At 41.4% G+C, this 17,861-nt stretch overlaps 1 protein-coding gene across 10 annotated transcripts in view; it reads right to left on the bottom strand.

Moving 5' to 3' along the window:
* The window catches only part of CADPS (calcium dependent secretion activator), a 377,508-nt gene that overhangs the window by 50,167 nt on the left and 309,480 nt on the right, over window positions 1-17,861 (bottom strand). For 5 of the 10 annotated variants that reach the window (XM_075073179.1, XM_032781853.2, XM_032781844.2 and 2 more), the window contains 3 exons: window positions 16,169-16,315; window positions 11,796-11,951; window positions 7,420-7,567 (listed from right to left, as the gene is read on the bottom strand). In XM_075073179.1, the coding sequence (XP_074929280.1) occupies window positions 7,420-7,567; window positions 11,796-11,951; window positions 16,169-16,315 (451 nt within the window). The remainder of the gene's footprint in view (window positions 1-7,419; window positions 7,568-11,795; window positions 11,952-16,168; window positions 16,316-17,861) is intronic. The other 5 variants (XM_032781855.2, XM_032781849.2, XM_032781840.2 and 2 more) reach the window with 1 other exon arrangement.

Genomic DNA, 17,861 nt, shown 5'->3' with positions numbered 1-17,861 from the left:
CGCCAAGGTTTTTGGCGCCCTAGGCGCAGGACCGGCTCACTGGTCCCGTGGCTCCGGTGGACCTGCTGCAGGCATGCCTGCAGATGCTCCCCCGGAGCCGCGGGACCAGCGGACCCTCCGCAGGCACGCCTGCAGGAGGTCCACCGGAGCAGTCTGCCGCCCTTCCAAATCCTGGTGCCCTAGGTCTGCCTAAGTCGCCTAAATGGAAGCGCTGGCCCTGAATACCAACCAGACCAAACCTCACTTAGCTTTTGAGCTCTGAGGCAACCACAGTCCAACGCGATCTGGCTATAATAGGTACAAAACATTTTTTGGCTAATGTAGAAAAACTTCAGTTAGAGGATTTAAATATAAAAAATCTACATATTCTTACTGAAAATAAATATTTTCAACATTAAATTTTTTATTTAAAAATCAAATGTTTTAAGTAGTGATCTTAGTCCCTATATGCATTGCCACTTGTTTGCATCAATATTGTTTTAAAATGTTAACATCAAATTACATTGAAAGAGACAAATCTGCTGCAAACACTAATCATGCTTTGGGAAAACAAAGGCTATGAGGGCAATTCAAAGTGTTGGACACTGGTCCCTCAACATTGACTAGGTAGTTTCTATCATTTTGAACTGCTCTATATTTTATTTTGCAATAAAACAATAACATATGATTACAGGAACTTGGAAAAAAGAAAAAAAATGTAGGACACACTTACCCACTCTTTAGCAAACTTTCAGATGATTAGGGACAGAAATTAAGAGGAGGGTGCAGAAGACAGGAAAAAGAACACATGAAGATAAATAATAAATAACATGAAATTTTCAAAAAAAGGGGGACCTAATTCAATGGGGTCATGAAAAAAAGCAGCAGCTTGTACAGAAACAATAAGCGATGGGAAATGAAACATGAATAAAAACTCATTTAACTGAAATACCAGAGATCATTACCTGTAATACCTATAGGAGGTAAAAGTGGGGCGGGGCGGGAGGGAAAATGATCCCATACAGAACACAGACTGTACGTCTCTGATGAGAAAGTACAAGGACTTGTTTTCATTGTACTTGGAAGCTGGACTGCAACAATAAGAACGATTTTACAGATGAGTTTCGAGGTAGGTGGACCTGAATTAAGGACTGGAGTCGAGATGATGAGTCTTGGCACTGGACTAGGGCAGGTTCGTCAAGTGGTGCAGCCTCTGACCTCCAAAATCTAGCACCCCTCACAAGACAGATTCAGAAGCAATGGAGTGAGCATTTGGCTGAACCTGATGGACACACCAAGTAAAGATGAGAGCCACAAATACCAGAGTGGCACTTGCCCACTTCCATATGGACAATTTAGTGGCAGGGGCAATTTAATGGCAAAAACTATTTTTGTATAAACAAACATTTGCCTTCTGAAGAATTTTTGTTTCCATGTCCTGCTTTGTGGGTCCAAAATCTGTATCAATGCCTTATAGAACCATAGTTACATGAGAAATATTCTTATGTATGTAGCTACATTTCATTTACTCATCAGAACCTATTTGGTAGTACTTTAAAATCTGGAGATCTCACACCAATCAGGAAAGGCAGCTGCAACTGCTGAGCTCAGGGGCACACCCAGAGGAGCTGGGTTGAATCCAGAGGGTGCATTCCCCCACCTTGGGCCAGGACCTGCATGAAAAGATGGTGAATAGGAATGAAATTTGGCATGTATCTGGACAGGTGGAGTTTTCTCCATGTTCTCCTCCCCCTGATTGCATCTTCTATCAGTTGCGAAGTCCCGGAAACAGAGCAGAAGGCACCTGTGGAATGTGACAACTCCCGCATGGGTGGGGAAGGCTCTACTCACATCTGGGAGAGAGATTGGCCAGGTGCCATGTGGAGTGGAGAAGGCAGCGAGAGGACAATGAAGCTGGGAAGAGCAGCTGAGGGTCTGATGGAACACAGCAGTGGTGTGAGTCGGGATGGTGCAGGCAGAATAGGAGGTGGCTGAAAGGGAGTCTGACCAGGTGCTGGTGCTTGAGGTTGGGGGAAGGGAATGTGGTGAGAGGATGGTGAATTAAAGCCAGTCAGCAGCAGTGTCTGCTTGCACCTGCCTGCTACATCTATAGGCTGGCAAGGGGGCGTCTGACCTAGGCCCCACTGATCTGTCCCAAACATCCCGCAAGTTTGACAGTCATTTGAGAAACAGAATGCAGTGTGCATCAGATCCCGTCTGAGCCGGGGCTAGCGGCTGTCTGGCAGAAGTGCTTCCAGCAGTAAGCAATGGCAGTATGAGCCATAGGCTGAATCCAAGAAGTTCTTCCCAGGCTTCCTGGAGGTGACAGCGGGGGGAGGGGGGGAGAACAGGACTCCCTCGTTTGTTACCTTCAGAATTACTATTACTGCTCACTTTCATTTTGGGGGGTGGAGACTTGTAAGTTTCTCCACCTCTTTCCTACGGGAACATACACTCTCCTTTCTGCTGCAACTTCTCCATGCAGGATCTCTGTATCTGCAGTAGCCACTACTATGTTTGCAGATATTTACTCAGGGTGGCGGATGACCGGTGGGATGCAAGCAGTGCTGCTGGGGAGCAGCATGCCAGTTATGAAAGACATTTTTCAGGTAGTGTCTTCAGCACACCCTAGTGGAAGCACCTTGGAGGATGTAACCCTTTTGAGTATGTACACGCTACCAAGTAAGTACAGAACAATGAAGCTTGCATCAAATGCTATAGTCATTTACAGAGCTATGTAATTTGGTCCCATTTTGGAAAGCAAGTGCACTAATTTATGAGCGTGATTATGTGCACACCTAACTCAATTCCAGTGTGTGCACAGAGAGTGGGATTACATGGGAAAATGCAAAGTAGGACTGCTAACGTGGGTGCTGGGGCCAGCGGCGGCTCTAGCTTTTTTGCCACTTCAAGCACAGCAGTCAGGCAGCTTTCGGCGTACCCGCTGCCAAATTGCCGTCGAATCCACGGGACTGGTGGACTTCCCGCAGGCAAGCCGCCAAAGACTGCCTGACTGCCACCCTCACAGGGACCAGCAGGGCACCCCCCGTGGCTTGCCACTCCAGGCACATGCTTGGAGCGCTGGTGCTTGGAGCCTCCACTGGCTGGAGCTCATCGACGGACAAGCAGGGTGCGCATAGAAGTGCACATGGGCTTTTGAAGACATGGCCCATTGTAAATGGTGACGGGCTGAGTTTAAATCAAAGTTCCATCCACTCAGTTTTAGGTCTTGCATATTAGCCCAAAAGACATGCTTCATTTGCCTCATTAGCATATTATTTTAATGAAAGTTTTGTTTGCTGGAGGTGGGGGTGAAGTTTGTTGCTGTTCATTGTCATGGGATAAATCATGGGTTTAAACTAAAAGAATGGCTAGGTGTGTGTAAAAAATACAGTGTGAAAAGTACTGGCAAATATATTTTCAATTAAAAGCTTGTTTACAAAGCAAATAAGAAGTGCACGGAGAGCGCTAACATGGAGCCCAAGAAGGTGAAAGATTTTCAGAGAGGGACCCTGTACAGCAAAACATCCACCGCAGCTGCTGTCAGGAAGGGCCATGGCCTCGCTGCTGTCCAGTGGTGGAGACCGCTCCTTATTCTGAACATAGGAGGCCAAATTCAGAGCTGCCATAAGTAGGTGGAATTCCACTGGAGCCAAACCTTAATACCAGGTCGGTATTTGGCCTGTTAGGTTTTTAGGCCAAACTCACACTGTTTATCCTGGGCCCTGACCAGCTCTGCACATCCCAGCTCAGCTCAGGAGAGGGGAATGCTTTAAGCCACTCTTGTCCTCCATTGATTCTGGGGATGCCATACTCCTGGCTGGTCTCCTGCTGTAAGATTGCCAGTGCCCCCAAGCGGGCATGATGGTAGCTGGGGGGCACGAAAAGGCTTTGGCCATGTGTCATCTTTTTCCTGGCCATGCCTCCTAAGCTGGCTGCTGGGAAGGGTGTGTATAAGAAGCTCTAAGACAGATGATCCCTGCTTCTGGTGTTCGCCCCATGGCAGACAAGGTTGGATTTAGGGCTGCTTAGTGCTGGTCAAGCAGCTTGCAGTGGCTGAAGTCCAGTTCAGGCCTGGGGCTTCTGAAATACAAAGCATTTCTGAGAAACTGGCAAAAGTGACTGGGAAATGTTACCTGCTTAATTTTTTGCATGCAATATATTGGCATACCTCTCCTGCCAAAGATCTTGTGTTACCGGCTTTACCTACTTGAGATTCAATCCTGAAACTGAAGATGGAAATCCATTTGACCCTCCCCTTGTAATAATTACCCAGCTAGGAAAAGGTGTTCTGGATCTGGCACAAAAGGATTTCTAAGAAAATGCTTCTTTTGCAGAAGTCTGTTTCATACTCTACAGATCCTGACATTTCTTAGGAGAATGCATGTGGTTTGAAGTTGAATAACTGATCTTTTTCATTCAATTTAACAAAAACTTTTGAGAGCGTTAATCACAATTAGCTATTAGATAAGTGAATAAAATCCACAATCCCTGTACTAAAGTTACTCCACTTGACTTCACGTGAGGCATATTTTGCCTTGTCATGCAACAGATTGTGTGTATGCTGTATTTCTGTTAGGACCATCTGACCTGGGGTATTAAATAAAAACATACTAGACCAACTGAGAAACATTTAATACATAAATTTATACCCATTGATGTATTAAAAATTCAGAGGAAAAATAAATATTTAAGATGGTAAAGTATGTTTACCAAATGTTTTAACAGCTGCCTTTAGATATAAGGACATGGAAATGAGACGATGGGTATGTTTTCAATAGAGTAGTACGTTTAAAATGCATCAAACAATTCATGTGTCTGTAAGACAGTTTTAAAAGAAAGGGCTTGTAGGTGAAAATGCTAAAAGTTAGGTCAAATCATAGCTCAAAAGAGTTGGTCTGTACTAGTGCGTGGCTTTCACTGTGATAAAAATTGATGGTATGTTTCCAAGCAGTGTCTAATTTGACTAGAGCTGATAAAACTATGACATTTGAACAATTTATTTGACAATTTTACCCCTTTTTTTGTTCATGAACAACCTGTCAACAGATCACAATTTGTATGAACTTGTTTGCTATTTGTTGTTGGGTGAACAGATTTTAGATACACACTGAACCTAAAGATTATTCATGAGCTGTTCATGGAGAGAAATTCACCTCTGTGCAGGAGTTCAGCACAAAACCTCTGAACCACTCAAAGCCCTATTTTTAAAGACTTAAGAAAAACTTAAGTGATGCAGAAACCTTATATGGCTATGATGTGCATTGCGGGGAACTTCACCCACAGTGAGTTATAACCGGGTGTGAGGAGGCCAAATTGCTATCTGGTTTCTGATTTGGTGGTTACATGCTTTAGTCTTTTTGATGACAGTCTCTTAAGTTTAGCTTAGAATTAGAATGGAATAGCTGGCGTAGCGTTTTTGGATACAATTACTAACACATACACACACTCTCTTTCTCATATTTTAATCTTTATCAATCTTTTCATCCTCCAAATATAAATGGTTCAACCCAGAGGTTCTCACAACTTCAAGAGGAGGGGAGGTAGCCCCCAAAATGGAGTGGTGTGAGCAGAGAAGGTCAAGATAAGGGTAGGAACATTAATTAAAAAGAAGCAAAGCTTAAGGAGGGTGTATGAGTATTGCAGTCCTAAACGGTAACGTATGCACTGATAATTTACATCTGATTTACAGATCTATTAGTGCAGCTATTTGTTAAAAACATCCTAGCACAGCAACTGCTGTTTCACACCATCGTTATGTTATCTTCAAGCTACTATACCAAATACCTTCTTAAAGAAGCACACAAAGATTTCCAGAGACTTATGCTTGCTCTTGGCGCAACAGAGAATAGTTGAGTGGCTGAGTGGGTTGAATGCAGGGGTTTGATCTCTGAAGATCTTAGATTTGTCTCAGGTCAAATGCAAAATGGGTCTGGTGGTCTCCATCACACACTGACACATATAGTTCAAAGGAAACTGCCGTATTGAAGGATGTATGAGGAAATATACACAACTCCCGCCAACACTACTTCTGGATTTAGCCAGTGCTATCAGATCCCTGTGTTACTGACTTGACCATTTTTATTAACATAACTAGCTAGCCCTGCAGTATCCCATGTACTGTGGGAGTCTGCCTGAGCTCAGAAATGTCACTCCTCCCACTAATTTAATTCACTAAGGTTTAGTGCTTGATTTGCAGTGTATCGAAGAGTAGATAAAGGTATTAGCATTGCAACACTCACCCTCCTGGCTGATAGGAAGCAGCCAACATGGCTGTTGTGGGATTGAAGAACTGGGGGATAAAAGAGGAGATGGAGGGCAAGAATGGAGAAACAACCAGAGAGTGGAAATGTTGTGATTCCACCAACCAGCCTAATAGTCATGCCTTGGGCTGACGAGAGTCCATTTAGTATCTGCCCTACATTGGATAGGTGGCTGAGGAAAGAAACTCAACCATCAAAAGCTTCAAACTCCTCTTCCCCCGAAAGAGACGGTCACAAACAAAATGTTACAACTGAAAACATAAAAAAAAAAAATGGGCCTGACCCAAAGTCAAACTCCCACTGACTCGAATGAGCTTTGAGTCAGACCCTTAGAGAGGATTATAGAGCAGAGTGAGATAAATATTTAAGAAGAACAAACAACTTGCAATGATTTATTATAAATTCCGAACGTGTAAAGCTGTAGTGGAAGATCTTATCTAGGAGACACCAGTTGGCAACAGGACAGGAAATCCAAGCAAGAGTTCTGAATTGATTTGAGCCTGGCATATGAATATATAACTTGGCTTAAAGCCATTGGAACACAATGATCATGATGATGCATTTAATCTAGTCCGATTTAGCGTGTCTTTCTACTTTGAATATTAAATACAGAATTTTCAACCTGCAACAATGTCTCTACAAGGAAAAAAATAGATCAGCAAGTGATCAAAACTGGATTGTTTTTGAAACTTTGAGTCATTAAGAACCTGGACAATTGGGATCATAAAACTTGCTGATTTTAGCCATATTCAAGGAAGTCAAATCAGGTGGAATTCAAATATATTTTAGGAAGTTGTCTTTTAACAAAACAAACAGTTTAATACTTTTGTCTACTCAAAATAATCATATCTTATACACTTGGTGACTACATGTAAATATCCAGCTTTTTGGCAAAGATACCTCTGGCTCCAAGGTGGAGTTAATGACTCAATAAACACATTCATCATGCATCAGCAGGCTTTAAAGATACCTTACACACCCCACAATCCTTGCTAACCATCACTACTAAATGACATTAGATTTATTTGATGGAATGACCCTGAATATTCATTGGCATACTCTATACGAAAGGCTAAAATCCACGATTGTTAGAATGTTTCTGAAACTAGCAGAATAGGAGATGGGAAAATTCATTAAGTTTTCTCTAAATTACATAAAAAATAATTTGCATTTTTACCTCTTGGCCCATTTCCATACTGCAAAGTTTTGTTGATTGAGCTTTGGCATCAACCATAACATTAAACATGGTGCATATTGACTGAGGGACTCGGAAATCTGTTGATCGACTGGTTTTTTGCAGCTTTACTTCAAATGCAATCCTGGTTCTATTAAAGAAAGTAGGAAAAGACCATTTCAGTTGGTGTTTAAGATACTGTAGCTAATAATATGTGGAACACAATGCTTAGTGAAAGAGAAAATTTAACGCTACCATAAATGGTAGAATACAATTATTTCAAATGTGTTTTACTAAAAATGATTTTCCAATTTAAAAAGAAACACTCTGTGCTACGGATAAGGTGTGTAACGGTCTCAGAGAAACTACTATTTTCTCATACTTGGTAAGCAATGTGATGAGATTACAAATAGAAGTGTTAAAAGTGTACACCTATAATTTGGACTGTTTTGGCTAATTTATACCTACAGGTGAAATGCAATCAAACAGTAAACATGAAGAATTAAAGGAAATTCTGTCTACTGGTACACAGTACTAAATACAGATGATATAAACCTGTTAATTGCTTAACTGGAAGGCAACTACTGGATTATTGCAATTTTATCTTTTCACAGTGTTACTGCTTGCTAGAATCTTTCTTTGATTTTGCAAACGTACCAGGATACCTTTACAAAAAGTCAATTGTAAAATAGTGCATGTGTGTAATTACACACACACAAATTCTGTTGTCCTTGCTAAATTTTATTCAGTTAAAATTTGAGTGGGAGTTACATTTTTTATTTCAATAAGAGTTTTGTCTGACTAAAGACTGCAGGATTGGTTGACAATAATTTTAAAATACTTACTGGGCCATAAGTGGCTCCAGTATTTCATATTAGGAATACTTCTAGCATAATGAGTAATGTCCCCTGATTCCTGAATTCCCTGAATGCAAAACGTTAGAGGGACTTTGTAGTTAAGGGAGTACTATATTCATTATTAGAAATACAACACAGAATCACTACATCAGTGGGCCTGGACCAAGAAATTAACAGAGAAGCCTGGAATTAGAAACAAATAATACCAATTACACCTAATACCTTTGACCTTTAAGGATCAGAAAGAGCTATGGAAGTGCAGGCTGATATCTATAAATGAAGCTCCTGATTCTGCAATCAGATCTGTATGGGCCGGCCAGCTTGGCTCTGATAGCAGAGTCAGGGTTTTGATAGGGGAGCTCAGTTCCCCCACACTGAGATGCAGCCACTTGTGAAATATGGCAGCTGTTCAACAGTGCACGACAAGAGTTAGCTGTAGGTCAGAGGAAGAAGTGAAGAAAAATACCACGTCAAACTGAAACTGCTACGGAAATACAGGTTGACAGAATGTGCCAAATTCGGAATTGGTATAAGCAGGGAGCACAGCATCATCGGCTTATGCCAGCAGTGAATTGAACCTGATGTAATTACTATTACCAGACGTTAGCCTGATATTGACACTAGGTGATCGAATCTTTAAATGAGCAGGACCATGGTTTTGTGTCTGCCTGGAAAGATGAGCATGATCAGGCCCACTTCTGAAGCATCATCATGAACTGCTCTCTAATTACAGTAAATGTATTTAAATGGGAAACGAAAGTATATAACAGAAGTACTCTGAGGTACAGAATACCCCATGTTATTCCCCAAGGAAGAACAATGGAAGGGCTAGTTATTTTAAAGGAAAGAGAAAAGAAATGTCATGGTCATGGAGCCGGGAGGCACACTGAATGGTCAATGAAGAGCAGAGCACTGTATTGCACGGACACATGCCGGTAGGTGAGCCAAGTCAAAGCAAAAGCATGGAGAAGCAAGAGAAAACCAACCCAAGAAGGATCCTCTTTACTGCTCAAAGGACTGAGCCGCAAATCAGCAGCTATCCTTCTTCAGGGATAATCCTACACTTTTTCTGTGGTGTAGAACTGCTAAACTCCACTTAGTTATTTCCTTAGTTTAATATTTACCATTTATATAATGCTAACTAGAGGTTCAGACTGATGCATCTATTTTCAGTTTGCTCTTAGAGAACAGAGTCAGACAACGGAAACAACTGAAGACACTCAGCATTTATATCAGACAATATACCAGCAGAGCAAGAAAGAGGAACCTTTCTAATGCCATAGGTATCACGATCATCTCAAGACCTTTAAAGAAGGCACAACATAATTAACGAATCTTTATGACCTATGGTGCAATTTGCATCTGCAGGACAATACAGAGTAAGAGACTTCACTAACTTAACAGTTAAACGTGCCTTTTGGATGATCAGGAAGGAGACTTTATCAACATCCAAAGGTTTACATGTGAATGAAGATCTGTACCTGTGTGGGAACAGACCTTGCTGTGACCTGCGGGACAGTGCTGGGAAATTGATGCCGGCTGTGGGCATCTCACATCTTCCTCTCTTTTTCCCTTTTCCATGTTTGTTTTGCTATAGTGAGGAAGGTTGACCTTGCTGGCCGCTATGGCCTTCCTGCGACATGGCAGTGGTGCAGGGAATTGGCAGCAAGAGGCTGGTGCTGGGTGGCCCTTGTACATGTGGATGCATATTGCCTCTCCCCAGGCTGGCAAGTGCTAAGAGAAGCTGTTGCTGAGAGCAGGGGTCATTCTCACTCCCTCACTGGCAGCACGCAGTGCTTCCTACTCGCCTTCCCTAGGGGTCTGGAAAAGGGACCTTTTAATGGTGTTAATGTAAGGGAAGCTGGACATTGAGTTCTGAGGGCTGACTGACTTCATGAGTTTGAGATATTTCAGACTGGTCCTTGCTCACAGGCTCAGGATAAATCTGATCACAGTATCAGGGACTGGAAAGAGTTTTTGCCTGCCACTGCACCGATATGTTTTCTCTACCGCCTTCGTCCAGAACTTCTTGCAGTGAGATCTGGTTGGTACAGAAGAATGAAGCATTGATGCCCAAAGGCAGGTCCCACCTTGGTTGCAGAAAGGGAGGTTGGCACCTTAGCCTGCGATGGTGCAGATCAGGATAAATTCCCGTGCGCAATGCTACAAAGACTGGGGTGTTTGCTGTTAATGCAGGCAACTTGAAAGGACCCTGGCTGAGCTCAGCTTGAGAAGGTAGAAGCTGCCAGAGCCACCTCCTGTAAAATGGCTGCACAGGGCTCAGAAGAGATGTGCTGAAAATGGTGGGAGGAACAACAAAGTGCATGGAGGAGGGCCTTACTTCCATATGCTGTTGAGGAGGGGCTTCTAGTGCACAGAGGAATCGTGTTCCTCCCAGAGGCTGGGATAGTTTGGGGGCTGTAGCATGGGAAAATGCATCTCTTTGGTGTCCATGACAGGATGGCTCTCCTCAACTTTTAACATTACCTGGCATTGCAGGGCTAATTGGCTGGCAGATAACTTGCAGTGAGAGTTACTGTATTTCAATAAAAGCTGTGGGCTATGGCCTTTAATCCAATTATCTGTATGCTGTGTTTTATTTCACAGCAGCAAAGCAACCCTATAACCCCCATTTGTTCTGAGTTCCAATTTCTGAGCCCAAATGTCTGCACTTTGCGAATGGGGAGGTTGTGGATCCAAACGACCAGGAATCAGAGAACATTAAAACACATGCTTGCACTTGCAGTGCAGCCAGACAACGGTGGCACAGAGCCACCTGCACATACCTGCTGTGGCTTTCATCTGCCTCTACCTGTTCTTTTGCCATTTGCTTTTCTCATGCCAGAGGATGCGAAGTTCATTTCTTTCCCCCACCCCCATCACCTCCTTCTGAAACCAACCAACCAAACAGAAACAGTGTGGGCAGCGTGACAATATAGCCTGGATGTTTCCTTATCAAAATGACTGCTGTTAACATATTCGTAAGAGTTCCTTTAAGGTGTACGCTCTGTTTCAGAGGCTTGGCAGGAGCATATCATATGAGGTGGCACTGGCGGTGATGACTGTTTTCAATCAAAGGCAGCTGGAAAGCCTGACTGGTTCTCTGAATGGCACAATCTCCTTTGTCGGTCACCCATGTGGGTGCTGAGATAGCACGCAGGGCTACTCCTATAGCATTCAACAATCCTGCGCCCTAATGTGTTACCCAAACCTGACCCCAGAGGAGGCGCACAACAACAGCAGAGAAAGCGTGAAGTGAGGGGGGTTTGTTGCCTTATTGGGAATAGGCATCGTCTAGTGCCTACATTTAAAAGATGTTGCCTTTTAGAGGTCAATAATTTGCAGAGATAAGAAGTGTGCTACCACCAAGCCTGTCCTGGATGGAAATAAATTAGGGCTTAAAAAGATAATGGCTGAAGTCAAGCTGAAAGGTAAAGTATAGCCCCCCCTTTTCCAATAAGGTAGGGCAACCCCCCCGCCCCCAACAATTTATTATGATCCAGTTCCATTGTTCAGACATACCTCTTAACACAAGACTCGATCATGTCACTTGCCATAAGTTTTAGACGCTGTTCTAGGTGCTTTCCAAATTCTTCCTCAGGCCAGTGTAAATCCCGAATGAAAGTCTGTAGGGCATCAAGTTTCCAAAACAGATCTTCAGAGGTTCCTGATCCATTGCTGGCAGGGTAAAATGAAAACAGAAGTCATACACAGGACCCTGCTATTGGAAACCTGATGTGGAGACCATTCTTGTACAAGTTGAGGGCATACAGTGGCTTAATACACAGAACAATGCTGGGTAATCTCCATCATCAGGCTTTTGAATTTTACCATACATTTGCCTAGTCTACCTTGCTGTTATAACTCACAAATCTTTCCAGACCAGATGATAAGACAAAATTATGAATTACGCACATTAACTGGAAAAAGTGTGTATGGTAAAAATCAGCCTTAGCTAATAACCACATTGACATATGTGATTATTTAAAATTAAGGCTTAAATTTGTAGTAGAAAACCCTTGACTGACAATAACTACAGTACATGAATGTATGCAGTTATTCAAATTTAGGGTTTCATGCATTTTTTTTGTTCAAATGATACATTTTTAATTTTTTCCCCAACATTTACCAGGTAAAGGACAGTGCTAACAAGTGGTGAGCGAGGACACACCTTATCTCTTGAACAGCTGGAAAAAAATCAGGGTAAGTCAATTGAACTAAGAACACTAGACATCTCATGTGAAAGAGTTTTGGTTAGGTTGACTACTCCACATCTCACAGATCAGCCTCTTGTGAAGGCATCTACAGGACAACAGATTTTTTTTTTAATGTCTATTTTTTTGCAATGTCTTTGGTCTGTTGCAAAAGTCTGAATTCTTTCCAAAGTGCATAGTCTTACCCACTCCTCTGCACAGATGGGACGCTTTGGGCTCGTTGTGTATAGCTACTTTGGTTCTTTTCAACTATAATTGTGTCTAAAACCTCCACTTAGAGAATAAAATACAGGCCTTGATTGTGTTTTGTTGGTGCAGAAAAATTTATCTATAACCCTTTTCTCTCTCTCTCTTTTTTTCATGACAATTACCAAGAGATCTTCAAGCACTTTAACCCCCTCCTCGCATACCACTAATGCTAACACAGTAATTGATAAGATGTTTAACACACCATGCATTACCACTTGTGCTGACATCGTCTATAGAAACAGATGAGGAAGGGTGTTTCTATTGTGACAGATGCCAGCTGCATTGAGTTAATGCTACAGAGGAAAATATAGCCGATGCATACATGGCTACTGCCAGGTGAAAACCATACTCCCAACATGCTAGAGGGGTCCTGTGAGGGCTTGTGCTAACAAAGGTAACAATTTAAAGAATGAATTAGCTCAGAAGTAGGAACAGATGTATCTGACACTAAGGGAGAGGTAACACTGAAACAAGTCCTTAATAATGAACAGTGAGTGGGTACAAGGGAATTGGGACACTGAAAAGATAGAGAATCAGGCATTTCCTTATATGATATCTTTAGTCAGAAAACTATTTTGTGTTACTTCAATAGCACAGCCCCGAGAGTCAACCTATCTACATTTGTAGTTTCTTCTGTTTGAGACCTATGTTTAGGAATAATTAAACTTTCTCTAATCTAATCCCAGTTTTGGAACTGCATGAATTTATGTTTTAAATAATTAAATACACATGAATGCAATAATTGGTATTTATTACAACAACATTATGACACCCATCTGGTTTCAGAATTTTCAAAAAAATTACTCTCCGTATTTTTTTCTTCTTTTGAACAGCTCATTATTAGGTTTTCCTGGGAGGAAAGTAATATTCTATGTTATGTCCAAAATGAACTGTTCATTGTTAGTGAAATAGCACCAAAATTGCTTTGATCACATAGAATTTGCAAAATGCTTTTCACACTTAAGCTATAGTTTTATTAAAGATGATTGTCAACTTTACTGTCATGTCTTGATTCTTATCTTTTCAAAAACGAGATCACAGAGCATGCACAGAGAAAAAAGTAATACAAACTTTCAAGTATTATTTACAGATACTGCCTAATCTAGCCTTTAACACAGCCAACTTAGCATGAATATGAGTTGTATTTCTTTGAAACATAAATTACTCTAATATTTCAATTTTTTTAAAAATAAAAGGTCATTGGCTTTGCCTCCAGTTCGTTAGTATTAGTATAGAGCATATTCAGTAGGATCCAGGTGTAGATGTAAATTACGTGTAGTTTCCTGTACCTGGACCATTACCCCCCTCTGCCACCCTTCCTGTCCAATAAAAAGTCGATATTTATTGTTACTGTGAGACTTTTTGTTTTTGGGTAAAGTTACAATTTATTCTTAAATACAAATTGTTAAACAAATCAATTACCATGTCAACCTATCAGCAGCTCGGGTATAAGAAAAAGATGAAAGCATGATATACAGGGGAGTTGCATCTTACACGAGGGTTAGGTTCTGAAGTCAGAGCGTAAGGTGAAAATCACATACAGTCAAACACTCATTGAGTGGAATGGTGGGCAGAATCGCCCGCACTACAGGTAGAGTATTTAAACTGTTATTTTTCTCTTTTTTCTTTTGTTCTGCTGAGCGCGTATAGTTAAAATCGCCTAAGTTAATGTGCTTATAATGCGACTCCATGGTAGATGTGTCAGACTTTATTTGTTTTCAGGTTTAATTTAGATTGCTCTGAGTATTGGTTTACCAGGCTGCATAGAGCATGCAGCTCAGGGAAGTGAACCTAGCAGCAATTTTAACACTGCCTCCCTTTCCCTCTTTAGGAAAGCACATACCCAAAGGGATGGGGGGGATGGTACTTGGGTGGCTAGACTGAGTCACTGGCCATGCCACTGCGGATACACTGCTACATGTAGGTGCTAGCTCGAGGAGAGCTAGCGTGTGTACGTCTACCTGAGCTGGGAATTACATTTCCCAGCTGCTGTGCAGATATACCCCGAGGTGCTGCTGCTTGGCAAGTTATTCTGGGGATCCCAAGCCTTAGCAACACAAAAAACTTTGCTGAAAGCACGTGCTTAACGTTAAGCACATGTGTAGCCTTACTGATCTCCATGGTACTCGTGTGCTTTAACAGACATGCGCATTTGAGGCCATGATTCAGAGAAGCATGTAAGCATGTGCTTAAAGTTAACCTTCCTGCAGTGGGCTCCTTTCATGAATTGGGACTTTGGTGCTTTGCTGGACTGGCCTGGCCTGGCATGGCATTTCTCCCCTTTCAGCTTTTAAGAGGGAAGAAAGGATGGGGAATGGACAGTCACAGAAGGAGTGAAAGAGTAGGGAAAGGCCATCTGGGGCAGTGCTGGTGACTTTGAACTTTCCTCAGGAGGAAGATGGTTTATGAGGAGCAGGTGGGTCAGATTTCTGAGTCAAAGCACCAGGGTGTGCATACTGCATGGCTGTCAAAAAACAACAGGACATGGGCAGCTCAGAAACTGTCCAGTATCCCTGTGCTTTGACTGGCTGAGATAATCCTTCTGCCATGTCACACTAAGCAATTTGAAGTGAGAACTTAGAAAGTCTCAATTTTTATGCTGGTAAATGTTATTAGAATGATGGCCCAACACTCAGTGGCAGCTTTGTTTATCCCTTTGGGTATCAATCTCTGGCACCACTCAATGTCTGTGACTGTTAAGGGGGACCCACCATAATTACAGAAGTCACATGACCTACACTGAAAAACACATCTATCATGCCTCTTCATTGAGTATGTGTCCTACATCATAGGACAGTCACAAGGTTAACAATCTTGTGTTAGGCACTGGTTATTACATGCTAGTGACTTGGGCCCTGTTTGATTTCCTACGTTTGATTCAAGACATTTGGAATGACTTTTAAGTATTGAGGCTGGGATGGAGGTTCTAGAATTCAATTACCATTTGGGCTCCCCATGTCATGCATAAGAATCCTTATAGATGTCTCCCCCCTTTATCTGAAATATTGTACAAGAATTCCATGCAATAAGGAACTTGCAGAAAAATAAAATCTCACTTTTAGATCTACATCTGGTCCATGGAAATTAGTCAACTTGCACTGCAGTTGGTTCTTCCTATCTTTTGAGACATGTCAGCTCATATTTACGTACTGTAGTTTATACTCCAAGAGGACTACAGCCCACTATCAACAATTATTTTGTAAAGTGAGACGCTCAAGCTTCCAGCGGGCGTAAGACAAAGTCTCAATATTTATAAAAACTTCTAATGTACATGCCAGAAATACATAAGGGTTGCCTCATTTAGTAAAATATCTAATTATCTATCTCTGTCACTCTTTTAAAGTTATATATAATGCACAGAAACAAACAACACATATCCATGCCAAGATTACTTTAAATTTAAATGAGATCTAATGTGAACTCAATACACACTCAGAATCATATATAGCAGCCATCCATGACGGTGCAGAAAAGCTAGGCATTTGTGGGATGCCTAGTGGGATGTTAACTGGTAGATTTGGTACTTTAGGGAGATTCACATTTGGTAGATTCACATTGGGCAGATTACTTGTTAAACTCCTGTGGAAGAAACAGACAGAAAGAAAAATACCATAACAGTGACAATGCAGATGTAGCAGAAGCACGTGACAGTCATAAACAAATCTGCAAAGTTCACAGCAAGACAACAGTCAAAAAACTAAAGCAAAACATTTCAGAAAGAAGCATGAATATGGAAGGCTTAAGTGTGGTTATTTTTTTAGTCTACGATAAAAAGCAAGTTACCTAAAAAAATTAATAAAAGAAGAAAAATCACAACGCCGCAAATTAACAAACTACTCAAACACCCACACAAAGTAACTTAATTTACAGGTCCTGATACAATTTCAGAGCACAGAAAAGTAGCTTTTAATTTAAAAATATACCATGAGCAAGCAAATCTGAATTCTTATATCAACATTTAGATTGGATGGATATATGAAATAGCTACACTGGAAGACCTATCAGGAATTTTAAAGGTTTTGTGTTGGAATCAGGGTTCAAAGTAGTAAACACTGAGGGTGAAATCCTGGCTCCACTGAAATCAATGGAAGTTTTGCCATTGAACTCAATGGAGCCAGGCTTTTATCCTTAATGAAAACTCCCCATTTACCTCGCTCTCTCCAAATGTTATAGATTTGTTTTCGTTTGGAGCACATGAATGCTGCTCCGTCAACCAGAAGAGAAAGATTCCAATCTTGCAACTGTATCCATGCATGCAGACCCTTGTGGGGCTTCGCAGGTGCAAGAATCTCCCTGTGTGTCTCCGTTTGCTAGATCATGGCCAAACGATCAGGGAGGAGGAACACTATATAATGTGCACTGACATCTAGGTGTATGTTTTCAGCGTGGTATGCAGAGAATTATGAACAGATCCTGATTACTTAGCATGAGATTTGTGTGCGAATGTTTCCCACTTGGAAATAGGGCCATGGGATGTACTCAATGGTTAATTTCTGAAGGATGTATAGCTGGGCATTATAAATTTAAGAGCATTATCAAGACACACAATTATTACATGAAAGAGAACTTTTAAAAAAATGATTTTGTCCATCAAATACAAGGTGGTTTAATGTAATATGCTTCCCAGAAACAACGTACAGTACAATGACACTGCATGCCCAGGATTTCCAAAACATCCAGAAACATTTTAATGTCCCTACATTGGCAGAACAGTTATAACCGTATTTTAAAAGCATCTCATCATAACAATATTTTACATGAACATGGGGTTTTGGTATCTGGAAGATGTAGAATTTGGAAGTTTATTCCTTGCGCTATCTGATCAACAAGACATAAGTCATTTTCTGAAAACTCTCTTTCTGCCTTTACATAGCATATTATGGCATAAACCAACAAAATTCTTTCCGGCCTTATTTCAAAGGCAAATCCAGAAGTCTCGACTCAATTTTTATTGTGTCTTTATTCCCACTGGGAGTTTGAGGAAGCAGACAGTAAAACCTGGGTCAGGACACCAGATTTAATGCTTAATTCTGTAGCAATGCAGTCAGAGGAAGCTTTGCCAGTGTCTGGAATTCATGCAGTTTCAGGCACTTAGCCTCCTTAGTTTATGAGATGTTTTAAAAAT

This window comes from Chelonoidis abingdonii, chromosome 17 (assembly GCF_003597395.2).
Source record: "Chelonoidis abingdonii isolate Lonesome George chromosome 17, CheloAbing_2.0, whole genome shotgun sequence".
Taxonomy (NCBI): Eukaryota; Metazoa; Chordata; order Testudines; family Testudinidae; genus Chelonoidis; species Chelonoidis abingdonii.
The sequence above is the reverse complement of the archived record's forward strand: the minus strand, read 5'-3'. Positions and strand labels throughout refer to the sequence as shown.